At 45.6% G+C, this 22,926-nt stretch overlaps 1 protein-coding gene across 1 annotated transcript in view; it reads right to left on the bottom strand.

Annotated features, from left to right (window-relative positions):
• The window catches only part of rai14 (retinoic acid induced 14), a 38,948-nt gene that overhangs the window by 11,334 nt on the left and 4,688 nt on the right, over positions 1 to 22,926 (bottom strand). Inside the window, exons 3-8 of the mRNA XM_079734668.1 lie at positions 10,819 to 10,949; positions 7,294 to 7,382; positions 5,544 to 5,608; positions 4,758 to 4,815; positions 4,476 to 4,546; positions 158 to 264 (exon numbers count right to left, since the gene is read on the bottom strand). Coding sequence (XP_079590794.1) covers positions 158 to 264; positions 4,476 to 4,546; positions 4,758 to 4,815; positions 5,544 to 5,608; positions 7,294 to 7,382; positions 10,819 to 10,949 — 521 coding nt within the window. The remainder of the gene's footprint in view (positions 1 to 157; positions 265 to 4,475; positions 4,547 to 4,757; positions 4,816 to 5,543; positions 5,609 to 7,293; positions 7,383 to 10,818; positions 10,950 to 22,926) is intronic.

Consider the following 22,926-nt stretch of genomic DNA (forward strand, 5'->3'; position numbering starts at 1 on the left):
ACTTGTGAGTGGCTTTGGGAACAGTGGTGCCTGCTAAGTGACTGGGTAGTCACCGTGTGAATGCTTGTGTGGGGAGGGATCTGTGCCTATAGGTGGTGCCTGCCTGTGTGTGTCTGAGTGTGAGGGTGGGCGTATTTGAATTGGCTTCATATCATACCTGCCATTGTTATCAGATGCAGTGATGTCAGCGCTGCAGTCCAGCAGAGCGGCGCAGGCCTCAGTATGGCCGTGTTGGACTGATAACAGCAGTGGGCTGAAGCCATCCTGCAGGGGGGGAACACACACTAACACATCAGGACATAGGACTGGGATCACACACATTCAGTATGACAGGGAGTTGGGAAGTCCGTCTTTGGGGGGGTTCTTCCACAATAAAAAGGAATGAATGCTATGGAAAACAACATGGTCATCTAATACCAACTGGGTGGGGACACACACACGCACACACACACTTTACCTCACTCATTCAGAATTCAGAAACTATCCCCCTGACACCCCTCACTTCCTCTTGTCACTCACAAACCCATTTCTAACAACCCCCTTCACACTAACAAACACGCACACACACACACACACATAAACACACACGCGCACACACACACACACACACACTTTGCCTCACTCATTCAGAAACTTACCCCCTGACAATCCTCACTTCCTCTTCACTCTTCCTCGTCACTCATAAACCCATTCTCCAACACTCCCCCACACACACACTAACACACACGCACACACACACACACAGGAAAAAACTCTCTCACACACAGGTCTTGCAGGTCAATGTGACAGACGGACAAATGATGGCTGCAGTAGCAGGGCAATGTCCCTGTGTGGTCATAGAACTCAGACTGCACACACATAAGGAAGCAGGCGTCCACGTCCACAGGACAGACGTGTGCCCAGAAAAACAGGATATGCGTGTCAGTCTCGAGTTGTGTCATTAAGCAACGAGTGGATAATAAACGCTGAGAGACGAATGAAAACAATTACGGCCATTCGGCTAAATAAATCAAGTTAAGATGTCCCAGGAATGGACCCAACGTCACTTCTCCCAGTGTTTCCCATGCACGGTTCGTCGTCCCGAACGCCGGCTACTTTTCAAACCAACACCACCGTCGTTAACATTCAAAGTGGCCCGAGCGCCCCAGTAAAACATGTCAGCGCGGCTTAGCGTTTTATACGACATGGCTGGGCAAGCCACGGGTCTCGCGGTACAGAGCAATGTTGTGGTCTGGGGGGAGCGCTGGTGAAGACTTCAGCAGCCCCTGGCCCGCGGCCCCCCGGCCAGAGGGCCACTCGCTCTCTGCAGAGTTCAGACCCTGAAAGAGACTTCTCCTTTTACTTTCTTCCCGGGTTGTTTGCATAACTAAACCTTGTTGGAACCGAATGCTCTCGCTGAACTTCTCCACAGGGGGAGAGGCTCTGAGAGGGGTGATGGATCACGGTGTGGACGGACGGTCGGACCACTGAAGGGTTTCAGCAGGATTATAGTAGTGGACTAGCATTAAGGATGGATGGTTGGTTGGATTCTGTTGTTTCATATGAATTGTTAAAATATGTCCCAGCTGTGTAGTCTCACTTAAATCATGGCACAAAAACAGACAATTAAGACACTAAGCTTTGATTAATTACTCTCAGTATCTTGAACAAACTCAATCATAATGACTCAAGGACAGCTTGCCCCTACTCGATGGTCTGTAGTCTGGGGATAATGCTAAGCGCCACTTTAAAAGGAAAACAACACCATGAATGCTGTTTGTATCCCATTATGGGCGAGACACTGTAGAGACACAAATGCTCTCTTCTCTTTGGCTGTTTGTGTTTACTTAAGTCAAGTACGCTTTACAGACGTGATCGCCTGGTGCTGAGAAGCTGGCCTTTCCCCCTCACCCTCCTGTCTGTAGATGATAGACAATAGATTACAGACTTTAGACTATAGATAATAGACTATAGACTATAAACTAAAGAATATAGATAATAGACTATAGACTACAGAATAAAGATGATAGACTTTAGACTACAGAATATAGCTACTAGACTTTTGACTACAGAATATAGATACTAGACTTTAAACTACAGAATATAGATAATAGACTATAGACCATATACTATATACTATAGACTACAGACCATATACTATAGAGTCTATAGTATATGGTCTGTAGTCCATAGTATTGACTATAGACTACAGACCATATACTATAGACTATAGACCATATACTTTATATTATAGACTATAGACTCCAGACAATATACTATATACTGTAGACTACAGACCATTTACTATAGACGATAGAATACAGACTACAAACCACTTACTATATACTTTAGAATCTATAGTATAAAGTAAATGGTCTGTAATCTATAGTCTATAGTATAGACTATAGACTACAGACTACAGCCCATATACTATAGACTACAGGATATAGATAATAGACTTTAGACTATAGACTGCAGACAACATAGCATTTACTATGTACTATAGACTACAGAATATAGATTATAGACTATAGACTACAGTGTTCAGACTGCAGACGACAGACTATACAGGCTGGATGTTGGAGAAATGTGTTCCAGATGTTTTCTGCAGTTCTCTATCGACATGTCAACTAACCGCCGGCACTCCAGCCAGACGAACCACTGCCCGGGTGTGTACCCAGATATCAGCTTGCACCGTGCCACACATGAACCCTCTCTGGCACACACACACACATACACACACACACATTATGTAAAACCCATTTTGTGTGGAAAAAATGTCATTCTATAGCACAGATGTTATATTCACACATACATGCGCTCACACACGCATGCACACTCACACGTGCACAACAGATTGTGTGGAGAGAATTGGTCATTCTATAGCACAGACGTCGCATTCACATGCACACACACACACACACACACACACACCCACACACACACACGCACACACACACAAACAAACACAAACACACACACACGCAGAAGCAGATCTTGGTCAATGATCAACCCGCAGTCATGGAGTTGAAACATGATTTAAAACATCCGATGTTCCTTCCACGGCTCCCCTTGAGCGTTTCAGTGTCACAGCGTCTCTGTGAGTGTGTGTGTGTGGCGGGCGTCTGCGTTTGTTCGTCGTGTGCGTCTGTATTACAATTCAAGTTCAAAATAAATAAATAAAAGAATTTGCTTTCCTTTTTTCAATTTGATAGAATTTCATTTATTTCCCCCCTTTCCTTTTCTGCCTCACACCCGTTGGGCAGAAACCACAGGCATGGACGGCTCTCCACTGGAAACCACATGTCTGTGGCTGAGCACCGAGTTCCCACAGTACACTGACCCCACACACACACACACAAACACACACACACACTCACGCTCATACACATACACACACACTCACACCGGCACACACACACAAATACGCACACACACATGCAATCACACACACACACACACACACACACACACACACACACACACACACACACACACGAACACACACACATACACACACACACACACACAAACACAGACACGCACATATCTTCTTAAAACGAATAACAGTACATTTGAGTAAGAACAGTTGTTCTTGTACTTCTGAGAAGAATATCCGTATCCCTGAATACCGCACCTATTTGGGGATACGGACATTATCGACTTCTCCATGTTTCAGTTTGCAGTCTTTCTGCCTCTGCTTGGGGAGACTCTCTTCACATGTTTAAGGAGGAGTAGACTCCAGGTATAAATCTGTTCTACACGACAGATCGATTGCCCTGGAAGGTCCAAAAGATAATTCGTAGCACACAAATAATCATAATAAATAATCAAGCGCCTGCATGTTTTGAAACTGAACTGAACTTTTCCTTCTGCAGTGAGCCGCTTCAATTGGCCCTTTGGTGGTCCCTAACATGTGAGGGTTCTACTCGGATCCGACCCTGCTCTGAATCTGTTGTTTCCAAAATCAATTGAACACACTTTGCAGCGTCCGTGATTTTGACCGTTCCATTCGAAGCTGAATAATATCTCTTCAATGTTATATCTCTTCTGCCAACATCAACAAAAAACACGTTTTCGACTCATTCTGAGGTAAAGTACCATTAAAAAACATCAGAAACACAATGGATTGTGTTTTCAGCCGTCTACCTCAATGCAGTCTGCAAAACAATTACTAATCATATCTAGCGTAGGCATCGTGGCACGGTGCCATCGTGGCACGGTGCCTTAAGCACGGTGACTAGCGATCCAATCACTGCTACCTCAATTCATTACGTTAAGCATTCATGGTGAATGTTCTGTTATTCGTTTCAATTCCCCTGCCTCCCAAAGGGTTCACACTGTGGCCGGATGCTCATGGAGATGCTGAATATCCACCGGTAGATGTGATAATCCACCGGCAGAGACCATGTAATGGGTTTACTTTACGCCTGAAAATCCTTCAGGACGCGAGCGGCAGCGTGACGGACAGCGTGGGCGGGTGCTGGAGTACATACCGCATCTCTGAGGTTGACGGGACTCCGGTGTTCACACAGCAGCTGCACGGTCTGAGCGCTCCCACTGGCAGCTGAGGAGCAGATCAATACGGCGATGCATGCATCGCTTAGTGATGCATCTAACATACACGACGCAGAGTCAAACAAGACATTTGTGGTGTGGAGAATACAGCAGCCCTGGTCTAGTTCACGGCATCGGCTTGCTTCGGAAGAATAACAAGGAGAACTGGACGTCTCATGTGTTGTGATGATTGTAATAATGGCGTGTTTGTGAATTCATACCTGCATAGTGCAGCGCAGTCCTCCCAGAACCGTCCACCGCCTCCACTGAACATTTGCTCTGCAGGAGAAAGGCAGTGTTATAAAGTAGAGGGAACACAGAGTAGAAACTTGGGAGTACGTTCGCTCGGGGGGGGTTATCCTCATCACATGGAATTTCAATTCATGAGATATAATCGTTCACAACGGGTTCAACAGGTTCTGCTTTTTATATGATGCTATGCTGTGTGATAAAATATCTGAGAAAAGTGTGTGTGTGTGTCTGTGTGGGTGGGGTGTGTGTGTGTGCGTGTGTGTGTGTGTGTGTGTGTGTGTGTGTGTGTGTGTGTGTGTGTGTGTGTGTGTGTGTGTGTGTGTCTGTCTGTGTGTGTGTGTGTGTACTTTGATTGTTTGGGGATGTGAAACATCTTATAAATCACTTAGAACTCAAGACATCTTCCATTAACGTGACAGAGTTCTCTGTTTCCATGAAGCCTCTCTTAACCAACTCCCCAATGAACCAGAAACTTCTCTTGTTCTTCATATTTACAATAAAATGGCTTTCACAAATAACTAACATATCGTTTGTTGAATGTATTTCTATTAAAGCAAGTCATAATTAACGTTGGATTATGTATTGCTTCCCAGAAATGCAGAATCGTTTGTGGTACCTGGTCCAAGCCTAAACCTGACCCACTGAACATAGTCTTTCTACTGTTGTATTCACAGTCCTATACACTAATGTAGATTAAACATGTAGGAGTTCAAGTTATTCTGTCTTATGTCCCTCCAGCAGCAGGATAACACTACCTGGACCAGCTTCTTGGCACACTCAGAATGGTTGTTTTTGGCAGCGAGATGTAAAGCACTGAAGCCTAAGAGAAAACAAAGGAAGTACAATTATTTTTTTCTTTCAGAAACGTATTGGGTCTTCCAGAGTGCAGAAGAATCTTGCAAATCTTAAGGGCCCTAATGCATTTCCCATTTAAATCTAGAAAAAAACGATTCTCCCTCAAACAGTAAGCAGCGCTCTTCTGTTCTGAAAATCTGTTCTGAAACTGGACTAGATTTGGAAATTCTAATGTGCAACACTCAATCAATACAATACACACAATCCAACCCACGCCATATCAGCTGACCATGGTTGTCAAATGGCATACTTTTCAATAAAGCAGAATAAAGTCATTTTTTTATTGCAATTTACAAGAAAACCCCTAAATACAGGTGTGAACATTACCAAGGTGGTAGTTCACCACAGACACTCCCTGGATACGCCCAGATACAACACTTTCCCAGTGAAACCCGGTGATGCGAGGCGAACAGGCCTAGACACATGGCTGTTGATTTGAAAGCCTGACGGAAGCTTGTGCAGAGTCTCTGTTGTGTAATACCCAGCAATACTCAACCGTGTGTTGTTGAATCACTTTAAGGTGTATGGGCACAATTTAAAAGAGTCAGATGTTCTTAACATTAAAGCTAGTGTAGGCAATCTGTTTTAGAAGCATTTTTTGTGTCGAAATTCTCTTTACATCCCGACCAATAAATCAAATAATTTGAAAAAAAAGGAAATAAAAGGAAAAAAAGATAAGTGGCATGCAGGCCCCTTCCGGTAGACACCAATGGGACCGCTGAGATCGTAAAATATATCCCCTGGACTACACATATGTTGTTTGTGGATTTAAATTATAATTTTTCATGCAAAGAAAACAAAAATATTTGTGAGGAAGTTTGATAATGTTAGGTTTTGAGTGAGGCCACTTCGTGAACTACAGCCCCTCGCTGCTCTCAACGCGAATGATAAACGTCACCACCACTCTGGTACAGACATGGCAATCTCTCTGCTCCACTTCACCGCTCTTTTCCAAGGGGAGGATAACAGCATCGAAAGAGGTGAAAACCATTATAAAACCGGGGCATGTGGAGAGTTTCAGTTATGCCGATGGGGAGATTGTCGGTCTTGTCCACGCCAGTCGCAGGGAGCGTGACGGCACATACAAGACATGCAGTCTTTCTCATTGTGTTTTCTCTACAGCCTTTAACTGAACAATTGTACAATAAACAGTCAAACTCTTGACATGAAAAATCATCATTTAAATCCACAAACAACATATGTGTAATCCAGGGCATACAAAGACTGGGACCAGAAAATAATTACTTTCTCTCCATTGAAACCCATTCATATATCACGAACTTAAAGGTCCCATGGGGGTCTACCGGAAGGGGCGGACTTACGAGCTCTATAAGCTCGTCCAATCATTTCATTTGCCCCAAAGGAAACTATTGAATGGCTTACCGGTCTACCTACCTACCTTTGCACACTCTCTACGTGCACTCACTGCATAGTGTCTTCCAGTAGGCTAGGGAGATCGGTTGCTAAAGCTAGCGAGCTAGTCAGGTTTTGGGGGAGTGGCTTGGAGGGAGGTCTGAAAGGAGGTATGGGATTTTTTCGGTTGGATACTAAATTTAGTTTGCTCTTGCTGGTTGCTCAAAATTGCCTGCCCTAACTTTAATAATAATTATAATCAAACTCATGATGATAATGATAATGTTCAGTACATACCTGCAGCATCTGTGATGGACAGGTCGGCTCCGTGGGCCAGGATCACTGATAGACAGTCGGTCAGTCCTCGCATCGCCGCTACATGGAGACTACACGCACCCACACACACACACACACACACACACACACACACACACAGACACACACACAATGAAAGAACGACAAAACATTAACAACAATTATGTTTGTAAGTTGTCCAAGTAACAGGACGGTGTTGCCCATAAACTCAAGGCAAGCCGTTCAGAGATAATCTGAGGTTGCCGGAGATCAAACCAAAGGACCTTATGTTGTGAACATGTCCAATTCAGTCACACACACACACACACACACACACACACACACACACACACACACACACACACACACACACAGACAGACAGACAACACACGAGCGCCATTCAGTTTAATTGTAGCACTGTAGGAAAGCTATACACGCCCCTTTTGTGTTGAGACGAAAAGAGTCGTGGAAGTACCGAGGCTGACATTCAGCACCCACACATCCATCGCTCTTTACAAAGGTGTGTGTGTGTGTGTGTGTGTGTGTGCATATGTGTGTGTCTTTGCTACCTAGTCGCACAGCAACAGAGGGTCAAGGATAGGAACAACTTGTGCAAAGAGAGGGCCTGTGTGTGTGTGTGTGTGTGTGTGTGTGTGTGTGTGTGTGTGTGTCTGTGTTGGTGTGTCGGTGTGTGTGTCTGTGTGACTGTGTGTGTGTGTCTGTGTGTCTGTGTGTCTGCGTGTGTGTGTCTGTGTGTGTGTGCACGAGATGCTACATTTAAGCACACACTTGGGGACACATTGAAGTCCCTGGGTTGTGTGACAAGAGTGTAGAGGTCAGCTATTAACAGTGGGTCTGGGTCATCAGCGGTCTGGCCTGTCCATTTAAACCTTCCCCTCTGACTCCTGTAGAACAGTAGTAGCTCTTAGGGAGCTTGTGTTACTCAAGCTCATCTGATGATCCTACGGCTGGACTTTTGTGATCTCAGTGGCCTGGAGAAGGCTCTTCTGAGAGGTCATCATGAAAGTCTAGTCATAGAGATCCAGCGTGTCACGCTGGCATCATTGTGGTCCTCATAAGGAGACAGCAGCGCTAGAGAACGAGCATAAAGGGGGATTTTACACGCTGCCGTGGAAAATGAGTGTGTTTTACTGTAGACCGCACTTACACAGTGGAGCTGCGTAAAGTGGGTTCATAAAATGCACTGGAGTCATGAAAAACAGTCCTCCAAGAATACATGCGTTGCCATAGAATGAACACACATGCTGATTCCAAGGAATCAAACTTAAGATAACAAATATTTATAATAAGTATCACTAACTAAACGACTGCACCGCGGAACAGAAGGGTGGGGGGGTTCAGCCTGGGCTGGAGTCTCTGCTCACGCATTTATAGTCACCAAGTCATCCCCCCTCAGACACCCTGCCGCTGACTAGTGCTGACTCACCAACCTGAGGTGGGCTGCACAGGACCTATAAAGGCCTGTTGTTCTGGAAACAAAGAGCTGATTGGTCTGAATAGCTGAGAAACACAAAGTTTTTGCTTCCGAAAAGTGTCCAGAGAAAGAATGTTCTGTTGGTGTTTTTACTGTTTTTAACATCACCTTCAACACCTTTTTATTGGGCCGCAATCAGGTGTTTGAACACACATGATTGCACACGTTAGGCTCCCAGACGTACATTCCACCCCTGACGGGATGATCTCAGAGAGTTCAGGAAGAATTTACGTTGTCATTAAAATAATACACCCAGCATTCCTCTGTTGGCTCGGCCTTATAGAGAAGTGAGCGCCATAAAGTGAAAGTAGCAGTAAGAGCTTCTTTTTGCATGACACAACGCAGCAATCCTAATTCCATTCTCAAGTCTCCTTTTCCGACTCTTCGTTGTCTTTTCTAAGAATGTGTTGTTCTAAAGCCCCTCGCTGTTGTTAAAACAATGCTGCTAATTAGGCCGCTCGGTGGGATTGTGGTGGGCTACAGATGGCCTTGGAACAGGGCCGCCCTGTTCCATATTAAAAACATTTTAATGAGGGAAGTAATTAGACAACACACAACAGTTGCCTATGCTACACCATGGGCTCCTCCTGAGTGACTCAACGGACTGGTACGGGACTATTTAGCAGCCAGTACGTAAAGTCTCCATTCAATAAACAACACTTTTTTTTTTTTTGTTCTTCACACCCTGCTTAATGAGCCTACTGGCAAATTGCACTGTTGGCTCCATTGTGCAGCTGGACGGGGAATTATAACCCAACCCTTCATCGGTTCCTTCTCCTTTGGATCCATGACCGGTAGAGTATAAAGCTATGACAACTTAAATAATATTACATTTAAAGACACAAACATACAATCCCAATATTGTGTTCCTTAGGCAATCACAACTACAGCAACACTTTTTGTTAAAAACCTGTTAAGACATCCATGAAAGAATTTGCGGAAGATGATCTTTTAACTGAAATGCTTTAGTCAGTCAACAGCCGACTACTAAAGCCCTCTTTTGTACATCTTCCATTGAACGTAGAACCTAACCAGCTACTAGACGGACTGGTTAGCGTGCGGCCGGACACAAGGCCCGGACATAACGCCGGTGCCCCGCTGAGTGTCGCTTCATTGCCCGGTGGGGGAGAGGAAGCGGCGTACGGTTTAATGTGTCCTGGCGCTCCTCTGGGGACCACACTCGCTCTGAAGCCGTAAAGAGGAATTAAAGCGGCGTGCCATGAAACCGACGTCATGCGTCTGTTGGGGCCTGAGAAACAGCCTGGGCCTGGGCTGCTGCCAGACAGCAACGCAGCCATCGGTGCACAGAGGAAGGAGCACAGAGGGAGGTGGAGGTTTTAACTAATCCTAATATCATTCATTCATAGGTGTGAGAAATCTGCAATATACTCTTGGCTGTTAAGCAACGATTGCTTTGCAAGTTGGATTAAGCTGGTGATTATTTATTAATCATAGTAATAATTGATTCATTGTTTGTTTCCTTGTTGAGGAATGTAACCTGTGAAGCACTTTGGGAGTATATTTGATTCAGGGCTACGAATAACACTACAAAAGAAATGCATGCCACAGCATGATTTCTATGGAAATACCCATTAGGTGGTGCATCTGATGGTGTAAACAGCCAGTAGCCAACAGAGGACAGACTCAGGGCTGGGTGATGTTAACAGCCAGTAGCCTATAGAGGTCAGGGCTGGGTGGTGTTAACAGCCAGTAGCCTATAGAGGTCAGGGCTGGGTGGTGTTAACAGCCAGTAGCCTATAGAGGTCAGGGCTGGGTGGTGTATACAGCCAGTAGCCTACAGAGGTCAGGGCTGGGTGGTGTTAACAGCCAGTAGCCTACAGAGGTCAGGGCTGGGTGGTGTATACAGCCAGTAGCCTATAGAGGTCAGGGCTGGGTGGTGTTAACAGCCAGTAGCCTATAGAGGTCAGGGCTGGGTGGTGTTAACAGCCAGTAGCCTATAGAGGTCAGGGCTGGGTGGTGTTAACAGCCAGTAGCCTATAGAGGTCAGGGCCGGGTGGTGTGGGGGACTTACGCAGACTTGCCCTCGCTGTCCAGTTTGACGGGGCTGGCTCCCTTCTTGGCCAGCAGCGACGCCACCTTCTCCACCTCACCGTGCTCCACGGACACCAGCAGACGCTCGTCATTCTTGTTCCACTCGTTGACCTGGGGAGGGGGAGAGGGGGGAGGGGGGCGAGAGAGAGAGAGGGAGAGAGAGGAGGGGGAGAGGTAGCGGGAGAGGTATGTTGGATGTTGGAGAGAGAGATGTCGGAGAGGGAAGGAGAGAGAGGTGAGTGTGGGGAGGTGAGGAGAGGGAGGTATTTTGGAGAGGGGAGAGGTGAGTTAGGAAGAGACAGAGACAGAGATGGAGAGAGAGAGACAGGGATTGGGGACAGAAAAGCCAAGAAGGAAAAAAGAGCAACAAAGGAAAGATTCAATTAATTTGATCTTGACCTGTATAAAATGTTGATAATGGAAAAAAAAAGCATTCATGAAAAAGCAAACACAGATCTTATCTCAAGCTCAGAACAACAAAAGACTCTGCTCCTTTATGCACCAGGGCACAGCTAAAAGACCTATCCTCACCAGTGTGCTACCCCTGAACTGGAACAGAGCAGGAGCAGACCCATAATAAGTGTTCGGAGAAAGAAGGCCTGTTGTCATTGTGATAATAATGGGGATCGATGGGACCATGAACATTGTTTTGCTTTGCAAGATGACACATAATGAAACAAGGAGCTTGTGTAGGACATGCATGACTAACTCACCACAATGTGTACACACCAAAATGTACACACACCTCGACACAAGACACGGTGATGACTAAACGCCAAACAACAATGAATGCATTTATGAATGTGCATATGCAAAACGTGTGCCGTGGCGATAAAACAACAACGCCCCACTATAAGGTTACACGTTGATGTACAACACATGTAGCATGGAGACGCACGCACACACTTTGCGAAGGCACATTTACAACCGTACGGAAGTGCAAACGCGAGCTTGTAAACCGCTCACACAGGGATAATCTAAATGGGCAAGTGCATGGAGACGGGCAAGGGGTGGAAACAACAAACTAATGAGTCTTGATGTGTATGTTGACAGCCAGCTCGGCTAGAGAAAGCCCAGCTGTTAGGCTTACACGACGGCAAAGCCTGACCGATCTGCAGTCTTAGAGCTGCAACACAACCACAGTACAGTTTTTAATGCAGTGTCCAGCCTTGTCCACCTTACCAACACATTGAAAACTCATCAGTGTTGGGAAAAAAACGAATCGCGCTACCACAGACCGTAAATCGTTGCGGCCAAACCATGAACAGCAAAAACCGTGACTATAAAACAAACCTTATGGCAACCATCTTGGCTAGAATGGTTTATTATGTCTCTAAACCAGACATGCAAGCGCTTTTATGGTGTTTTATCCATTTTGTTGCTGTTGTGAACCCAACACTGGAAAACAAGATGGCGTCAAGATACCCAATCGAATGAGAGTTTGTGCACAGATCATCGGTGCAATAAGCCTACTTGTCTTATAATGTTCACCCGAGAGAGAAACACAGACATCGGTATTGCTTGATTAATCTTATCCGGCTGACATTCAGAAACCTCACAGTTCATTCTCCCATGTAACGCCATCGGTATGAGCAGGGGGGGATCTGAACCCATGCAGGTCAGTAAACTGTCACCTTCTCACACACTCATCCTGCAGGAAGGGGAAACCCAGACAAAGCTCTCTGTGGACATATTAGGCCAAGCGATGTGAGATCTGACCCGTTGGCCTACTGACCTGCCCGTGACGCAGGGCTCCACTCCCCGGCTCCCTGGAATAGCGGCCTTGTCGTACTGTAAGTTATGTCGGGGCGGTTTGGGGCCAGCCCGTAGATGCAAATAGCCTCAGCTGCATGATAGATGCAACCGCTATCGCTGTGATTTGTTTTCGCACGGCTGGTGGAAAAATAACGGCAGGCTATTTAAGAAAGAAAAGGGAAGAAGAAAAGCCAATCTCCCTCCCATTAGAAGCTAGGGAGGGTGTTGCGCTGCAGGGGTCAAAGGTCATGGAAACAAGATAGAAAGGTGAGGAAGGAGTCAACGAATGAACCCCATGACCCGACACCAGGAGACAACTGCGATTCAGTTGTCTACTGGCAATGCAGTGCGATACAGAATTAAACAATGCAGTGCGATACAGAATTAATGCATGATTGTTTGGCATACCTCTTGCAAAGAAACTATGCGTAATGACCTCTAGTGTAAGAGGATAATCATCGCAGAAGCCACGCTAGGAAGCGTATCTACTCAATATAGAAGCAGCAACATCGGCGAATAGGATACCCATCGGGAGATGGAAAAAATGTGAGCCAAGACACCGTGATCATGTTAAGATTGCCGCGCGAGCCAGAGCAGAAAAAGGTCAGCATCAGAAGGAAATCATTTTGTGTGTGTCTTGTCATTGTGTGTGTGTGTGTGTGTGTGTGTGCATGAGCGTGTTTGTGTGGTTGTGCATGAGCGTGTGTGTGTGTGTTTGTGCATGAGTGTGTGTGTGTGTGTGTGTGCATGAGCGAGAATATGTGTGTTTGTGCTTGTGTGTGCGTGTGGGTGTGTGTGTGTGTGTGTGTGTGCACATGCTTGTGTGTGTGTGTGCACATGCGTGTGCGTGTGCCCATGCGTGTGTGTGTTTATGTGTGTGCGCGTGTGTGTACGACTGGGTTTGCGTGTGCGTTTCCTGCCCAAACGCAGCACATGCAGGAGTAGCACAGCAGAGATTGTGAGGCCAGTACAGAGTCTATCACTATGATTAGAACGTGGTGAAACATGAGGAGAAGGCTGAGGTGGCAGCCCGGCCAAGGCCAGCACACCATCCCAGAATAGGTGCATCCTAGAAGGCCGTACACTCAGCAACCCGGGCTTTCACCACTTCTCTCTTCATTTATGTTCTCACAATAGGATTCAACATGGCATTAGCAAAAAAGTGGCTCAAGACGCTAGCCCTAATGGGTTGTTCAGACACATCACATCTCACTCAGAACCCAAACTAAATTCCCACTATTGCTACGAAGCTCGCTGGACATTTCTACCCCTACTGCACCAAGACTCCAGCCTAGAGGCACACGTCATGGTTATGGACCTTATTCCAACAGACAGGTTTAAGTAGAGCAGAAACCAGCCCTGCTCCTGTTCTCCCTTCACAGCTGGTAACATCGCCGTGGACAATGATGACGAGGAGCCTGGTGACAGCCAGTTCAACCGCAGCGTGAAGCGACAACACAACGCTTGAGAGCTTTTTCATTCTGTGTTCTCTCACACACATTTCATTATAGGGGCAGTTCTTTTAAACAATATTAAGCACTACTTCAACCCCTTTAATACTGATCGAAACACCCCTTTCATTCACGCTATTCAAACGCATCTATTATCCAACACTTCATAAAACATATTACGTCAGCCCTGTGTTTTAATAATAGTATTGCATGTTATTATCAGGAATGGTTATGACCTCTATGCCTCATAAGTCACAAGCTTTTTCTTCCGGTGAAAAAGTCCCACATTTAATATGAAGAAATAGTTTCTTTAAGCAAATAAATGACTAATCCATGTGTCACACAACTCCTGAACTCTGGCTTCATCAAGGCTTACTGGATGTCTCGAGATTAGTCGATTTTTGCACAACTTTTTCAAATATTTTTCTAATGCACGGGGTCATTCAGGGCCATGGAGACCTGGCCCCAAGGTGAGGGTCGTACTAATCCCTTTGTACGTTTAGGGCCACCTTCAACCCAAAAGGCTGCAGCCTCTCTCCGCCTCTGATCTGAGATAACGACGTCTACGATAAGGGTGTTTACAGTGGGCTCAGGGTGGGGCCGCTTGGGATTGGTCGGTTCCCGTTCTCGTCACTAGCCGGACACTCATCGAGACACACCGAGAGCCGCCTGATAAGGACCTTCAAGTGTTTCCTGTTCAGCAGTGCCCACAACAACACAATGGAACACAGGAGGAGCAAAGGGGAGTGAAGAGGTGTGTGAATTAGGGGGTTATTGTTGGAAATAATGGCTACGAGTCTACGACAATGATGCAACAGTGCAAAAATATATCCTGGGCAGGAGAGAGTGAAAAACAGAAAGAGACTGAAATTGGGAGGAACAGAAATATTTCCAAGTTGGTCTTCAGGAACAATTTCCTGTAATTTGTGAAATAGATGGTATCACTATGTCATTAAAGTGCTATGCAATATAAACATGTATTTTGGTGTCCATTTCGCTATACTTCTGTAAATAGAGTTTTCTTTGTTCCCTTTTTAAATAATTTCCTCCAAATTCCTGAGTCAGAAGAAAGCCAAAAGAACTGCACATTCATGTGTCATCCCATTACACAAGAAGCGGCCTTCGTTATTTTCTCTACTCAAAGACTTTTTCCTTATTTGCGACGGAGTTCCAGAGGCTGTTCTTCCAGGGCCCCTCCCAAGAACAACAGTCCTGGGAGCGGGACACAGCGAGCCCTCCATCAGCAGGCAGCGTGTTTGTAGATTTAGAGTACTCGGGGAGATCTATATCGATAGAAAAACATTTGTGTTCCAGACTCCACTGTTTTCCCTTTCTAAATGAGACCGAATCAATCTGTGTTGTGTGAGGCACCGCTAGTCGCTATTTAATTGCATCCTGGAAAGGCTGAAGCAGCAAGTTCCAAATGAATACATAACTCCTACAAAGTAGATATATTTGTATTGATTTAGTGCTAAATCAATGCGTATTAAAATAAAGTACTAATATATCTTGATTGATGTCTTGTTGATTGAAATTGTATCGAGATACATTGAGAAAAAACTATGAGTAAGCCCTACATTTTAACTAGTTTCAACCCAAGTCATTAAAAATCTATTTAATCTCATTAACCGTGGTAGTCCTTGATACTCCAGATCTCCTTGTGTATATTTTCCACTGAATTCATAACAACTCTGATCAAACCTCACTCGCCTGTTCTGCGAAACCTGAGTCACACGGCCCGCAATAAAAAAACATTCATAAATAACAGATTAAACCAGTGCCTCGACACTGGTGTTCCCATGCATAACACACAGCTTTTCACTCCACAGTGAGTCAAGAGCTGTTGTGTGCAAACGGATTCATGCAAGGGCCTGAATACCACAGCTATTTACATAAACCGGCTCGCACTTAACAAAGGAATGTTCCTGAAGAGAACACCAGGGTTCTCCAACGGGCTCCTTCAATGAAGGTACCACAGCCGTTCAGAAGGAGAGACAAGAGGTAAGGTACCACAGCCGTTCAGAAGGAGAGACAAGAGGTAAGATACCACAGCCATTTAGAAGGAGGGACAAGAGATGAAAGTACCACAGATGGAGAGACCAGAGATGAAGGTACCACAGACGGAGATACAAGAGTTGAAGGTCACACACCCTTTCAGACGGAGAGACCAGAGATGAAGGTACCACATGCTTTTAGACCAGAGATGAAGGTACCATAGATGGAGAGACCAGAGACGAAGGTACCACAGCCTTTCAGACAGAGACAAGAGATTAAGGTATCACAGCCGTTTAGAAGGAGAGACAAGAGATGAAGGTACCACAGACGGTGAAACCAGAGATTAAGGTACCACAGATTGAGAGACCAGAGATGAAGGTACCACACCCTTTCAGACGAAGAGACAAGAGATGTAGGTACCACTGATGGAGAGACCAGATATGAAGGTACCACAGCCTTTATGATGGAGAGACCAGAGATGAAGGTACCACAGATGGAGAGACCAGAGATGAAAGTACCACAGCCTTTCCGATGGAGAGACCAGAGATGAAGGTACCACAGCGTTTATGAAGGACAGACCAGAGATGAAAGTACCACAATCGTTCAGACAGAGAGACCAGAGATGAAGGTACCACAGCCTTTATGACGGAGAGACAAGAGCAACAGCTTCTCGAGTGCAAGACTCATGGAGCTGTACACAACACATTGGGGTACATGGAGGACCAACAGTTCTTCATCGAGCTTCAATGGTGATAAAGGTGATGTTGCTTTGCCAGAGAAAGAGAAACATCTGTGGACTGAATCGTAAGTTTCTCTCCGTGCTTCTTGGGATTTCATTCAGTAATAAGTATTTATGAGGAATGTTACAATGTTACACCAGTTTAATAAAGACCAACATTAAAAATGAAGCTTGTGGGAAAATAAAACAAATACCCAAGTCAAATGACACAACAGTCTTGTTCCTGGTCTCAATATTGAGTTCACATGCACATCATATCTCTTTCATACACAAGGGGGATTGTGTGTTTATGTTTCCGTCCTCTGTTCAGACGGTGTATTAGCGGCACAGACGAAGGACGAATCAGCACAAGCGGAGGAGAACGATGAATGGGCGGGCGAGATGAAAGGACAGAGAGCCGTCGCTGAATGCTAAAAGGTAAACGTTGTGGTTAGAAAGGAGAGGGAGGAAAAAGAACAAAACGAGGGAATACAACAAAGAAAGTAGACAGGACACACAGCGAGAGAGAGAGAGAGAGAGAGAGAGAGAGAGAGAGAGAGATCTACAGTGAGAGTCTTTTGATCAGCAACAGTTGGTGACTTCAATGCCGCTTATCTGCAACAAAGCAGATGCTCGAATATCCCCAAACAATGGTTCCCTTTTGCTAGAATCCGAACTGGAGCTGGTTACTGCCCCCTCCAGCCACTCACACACAAAATTCTGCGCGCGCACACACACACACACACACACACACACACACACACACACACACACACACACACACACACACACACACACACACAGGCACCCTAGTTTACAGGCCCGGAAACTGCGAAAGAGAGAGCAGAATTGTTCACAATTCTGCTCTCAATTCCCCCAATTTCCATGTCTAACAAAGAGCAGACTTTTGTCCCCTAGAGGAAGGATGCTGTGTTTTAAACTACAAAGTGCAGAGTGAAGGCCAAACAAAGAGAACAGTGGTGCACATCCAGGTCATCTCTTACCAGCTACTATCGCAACCCAACTCACACCACACCACCATTAGCTAGATCCTCTTTGTGTTCCGCTAGACCGAAACAAGATCCCTCTCGTTTGAGATGTATTACAATAATACTTCCTGTGAGGGTATTTTTGGGGGAACGGGGATGCTGTATCATCAGAGGGCCACTTCATTGCAGATATATATCGTATAGTGTAGTGGCTGTTTCCTTGGTGCGGTTGAGGGTGTGAACTAGGTATCTGAGATGAGTTGTACCGTAGTGCAGAACATTGTGTAGCTGACCGATATGGTCTCCAGTGTCCGGGTCCCCTGTGGTCCGCGGTCTATTGTTAGAACACTGAATATGCTTATTGGTTAAACCTGCATGCATTGAAAAATGCAATCTTTCAGAATGGAGTCAGCGAAGCACTGCTTCGAGTCGTAACGTCCCCGGTGTGACTCCGGGATAGGCTGTTTGCTGAAGGGCTCAGGAAGAAAATAGACTTGGCAAGGCTTCCTGCTGACACAAATAGCCTTCCTGCTCCTATTAATAGCCAGGGCTCGGCTTGGGGTGCAATACTCCTTTACTAGATCTGGTGGTTCTTCTGGAACAATGGGCCGAGGCATTTTGTGCACGTTAACATTTCAGCGTTCACACACACACACACACACACACACACACACACACACACACACACACACACAAAGACACACACACAAACTTCACTTTGTTTTGCAGATCTGCAAAGATGAAGTGAAAGTTTGCAAGGATGCTCCTTTGAGTTATTTGTGAATACAATAGGATGCACTCTTGGGAGGAAATGTTTTCCTGACATCAAGACCATTGAAAGTCCATTTTCAGAAGAACTTGATCTTTGCCTAATATAGCGGACTTCTTCTCTCTTCTATGTTATCCCCGGTCCTTCGGCAGTCAAAGTGTTTTATGGTACATCTGGTTATGTGACACTTCCAGACAAACACACAAATATGTTAGAAACATTAGAAGAAAAACATCCTCCCACGGCCATAGCACTATTGCATAACGTCCAATATTTGTAAACCATAACAACGACGATTAGACAAAAACATGTAGCCATCCTGACAACAAAGTGTCTAGTTTCCACGGCAACGTCTGCGGCTAGACCTCTCCATCACGCTCCTCCTCGGCATGCCTGTTGCTGCGGCTCCTCGGCAGGCCGAGCAACACCAGCAAGAGACGGGGAGGGGGGCGGCGGCCAACTGCCTCCCTCCAGCTCAGTCCCTGGTACTCACTTCCCTCTCCTTCTCTCGCTCGGCTTCCTCCTCATCCTACCCCTTATCTCCCTTCACTTCTCCCACTCCCCCATCCGCCTCCCTCCTTTGCTTAGCTGCCATCACCCCCCCCCCTTCCCTTCCATTCCTCCATCGCTCCCTCTTCCTCTCTGAACCGATGCCCTTGTTTTGTGATCAGTGATCCGAACGTATAAACGCCATAACTTCATCAAGGTGTGGTGGTTATGCCCTGTGAAGTAATGTGTACCTACCCAGGCAGCCATGTTGCCACACACACACACACACACACACACACACACACACACACACACTAAGAGAAGTCTCCCTATTGGCTGACGGTGTGTTTCCCTTCTTGTATGCGCCTCATGTAAACAGGAGATAGGGAGTGAAGAGGCAGCCTGGGCTGTTCCTGCTTTAATTGGATCCATTTCTAAACAAGCCCAGGGCCACTTCCCTTTGTCTTGTGCACGGAGCGGCTGGTTAGCCCTGTCTTTGTTCCCATCAGCCTCCTGTTTAGAGAGAGCCTGACAGAGTTCAACCACCAGCGATCAGCCAGAATCATTTAAGAGCCAAACAACTTCAATCCATGCCATTATAACGTCCAACATGGCTTTCATCTGTCCAGAGCGATACTCAGATACTCAGACCCTACCCCACCCACCCAGCCAATTAAAGACACACATAAATACACACACACACACACACACACACACACACACACACACAACTACACACACACACACAGAGCTCTTAACCCCTTCTGTTAAGATATGTAAACATGTATCCACACACACACACCCACCCACCCACCCACCCACCCACCCACCCACCCACCCACCCACCCACACACACACACACACACACACACACACACACACACACACACACACACACACACACACACACACACACACACACACACACAAAAACAGACAAGCCCCAAGAGGAAAAATGTGCTGTCTCTCCTCCAGACTGCCAGATTAGAGCTCTCCTACTCCAGAAGGTTTACTGTCCCTCTCAGCATTAATATCCCTTTAATACATCAAGCTAGACCATAGTCCTGTAACATACTGACACAGAGACCAACGGAATGCACTTCAGCAACCCACGTCATTCATAATAAAATCAGTTTCTAAAAATGTACTCTTTTGAATATTCTAGCATGTTAAAGCCTTTGTAACTTTATTTTATCTTGTACCCACACATCTAAGAAATTGGATGAAAATCCCATAATAGCGAGTTGAAAGCCAATTGGGACTTTGCTGGATTGCGTCTCATGCTGTTATCGGTATGCGTTGAGCTCTACAGCATAGTCCTCATAATGCTGTTTTAGGGAACGGAAAAATAACCCCAACACAGGCTGAGATAACATATTCAGGGCTGAGAATAGAAACACTTTCTTTATGTAATCATTCTTTGATAAAAATAGGGCACATTTAACAACGTGTGGCCACATAAAGGAATTCCTTCGGGCAATATGAGCTGACCAATCAGGTTGAATGTAAAATTCCTGTGAAAAGCTTTCAATGAGTCAGAAAGCACACGCCGAAGGCTCGGTCTGATAGGTGTTTTCTGTGTCGGGATGTAACCCAGATCATGTAAACCCTGGAAACAGCTGTCGAGGACAGACAGGACACAGACCATAATCCACACATTAATTAGACACAGACAATTTTATAGTGGGGGGATGTGTGTGTGTGTTTCTGTTTGTGTGGGTGGGTGTGTGTGGCTGCATTCCAAGTATAATAATGTGCATGTGGCAATAGACATATTTTCTTGTGTGTTTATGTTTGTGTGTGTGTGTCTGCATGCCTGTATATGAGTGCCTGCATGTGTGTGTGTGTGTGTGTGTGTGTGTGTGTGTGTGTGCGTGTGTGCGTGCGTGCGTGCGTGCATGTGTGTGTGCCTGCATGCCTGTATATGTGTGCCTGCATGCTTGTATATGTGTGTTTGCGTGTGTGTGGCGTGTGTGCGCGTGTTTGTACACAAGCGAAGGTAATCCTGCTTAGCCCAGCAGCCGGGGGAACTGGGTAAAGTAGGGTACCCTGGGGGTGGGGGGTAATACTGGTAGAGTCTACAATGGAGCACACAGAAGTCATACCACTGGATGAAAGTATGTCAGAGTGCAGATCTGTATGTGTGCTGGAGTGAGAGAGACAGAGAGAGAGACATACAGAAAGAAGGAGAGCGAGAGAGGGAGAGAGACAGAGATAGAGATATTGAGGGAGAGGAGAGAAGTGTGTGTGTGTGTGTGTGTGTGTGTGTGTGTGTGTGTGTGTTCGTGTGTGTGTGTGTGTGTGTGTGTAACATAATCAACCAAAGCAGAACACAGACCCTCCTCCGAAGGTCTCCAGAATCACGACTCCTGACTGACCAAGGACTGACACGCATCACACAGCTCAATTGTGTTAGCCTAAACATTATATTGTCTAACTAAAAACCAAGTCTTACAACCCTTCCTCGGGCACCAAAACAGCTCAGGAAATGTCATTATATTTAAGGGTATCATAATACAACTGTTTCTGGTTGACCTGAGTGAACTATCCTCATGTGACTTTATGCCGAAGTCGTGTCAATCAGTATCACTTCTCTGGAACGGAGACAACAACCTTTTAGACCAGGGGTCCTGCGGAGGGCCAGAATGAAGCCCCTGGCTCTATGGAATGGCTTGCATCTCCTGGATCTCCACAAAGTGCTTGATAGCAACGACAGATGATAAACTAAAATGATGCCTTTCAGCTCCACAGTAGAGTTGCCTATTTAAGTGATAAGCCGAGAGAGGCCGCAATTCATTGTTTATATTTTACGAGTCAATCAAGATCCATCTTCTGCAAAACAGTATATTTCCTCATGAAAGCATAATGGTTGCAAAGCAACACAGGCTAGCATACTTTGTGATTGGCGGAAAATGAATCCTAAAAAATGAATTGTTATGCAGTCAAAGTCAGAGTCAAGTATCTGTTTTGCATAAGCTGTAATGTGTTACTTTAAAACATACACCTAGAGAATAAACCAAAACCTTCTAATATATACAAGAACAACCTTACAATTGCTAATGGTTTGGCTTTATCTTCCATTTGTCGATGTTTTGGTTTTGATCATGTGACCAGATGAAAAGGGGCATGCCCTCACCAGACTGCATAAATAGGTGAAATTCCTTCACACAAGTGAACTGGAAATGAATTCTTTCATTGTTTGTCATTGTTGCTGCTGCTGCTGCTGCTGCGTGTGTCCAGGCACTGAAACACCTCCATGGCAGGAGGTCTGTGCCAATTAAAAACAAATGTTTTGAATTGTTCTTCGTGATAATCCTCAGGAACAAGATGTGGGTTGTGGTGAACGTCGCTTTTTGAAATATAAACGATTACCGTTCAGTTTCTGTGCTCAGATAGAACGCGACGAGGTGAAATAAAAAACAAAAATCACTGCATTTCCACTAGGTTTCCCTCCATTGCATAACTTGCATAACTTTTCAAACCTTGCATAACTAAGTAACCAAAGTTACAAGCAGAGAAAAACCCCATGACTTGCATTAAAGTGATCCAAAGATGACCCAGGGATGGGGTGTTAAACAACATAGTGCTCTGAAACCATTCAAACTGTTACAGCTCGGTAGGGAACAAAAGTGTTTTCGACTGAAACAGAAAACACAGCCAGACCTGTGGGGGGGATCGCGTTACAGAACTGGGTCCAGGAACACAACTGATTGGCAGGGGAGAGGTTGCCGGCCGTATCTACAATCTAACAAGAGCCTGGAAGTCTCTCCACTGCAGCCGTGGCCAAGCACATTCCCAGAGACCCAGCATACCTATTCTGAACATTTTGTGAACATTGCTCCCCAAAAGTAGCCCCCAAACCCACCCCCCCCTACCACACACACACACATTTATATGAATGGGTGGAAGAACCCGCACGCTT

Source organism: Pollachius pollachius (assembly GCF_949987615.1).
Source record: "Pollachius pollachius genome assembly, chromosome: 4".
Classification (NCBI taxonomy): Eukaryota; Metazoa; Chordata; class Actinopteri; order Gadiformes; family Gadidae; genus Pollachius; species Pollachius pollachius.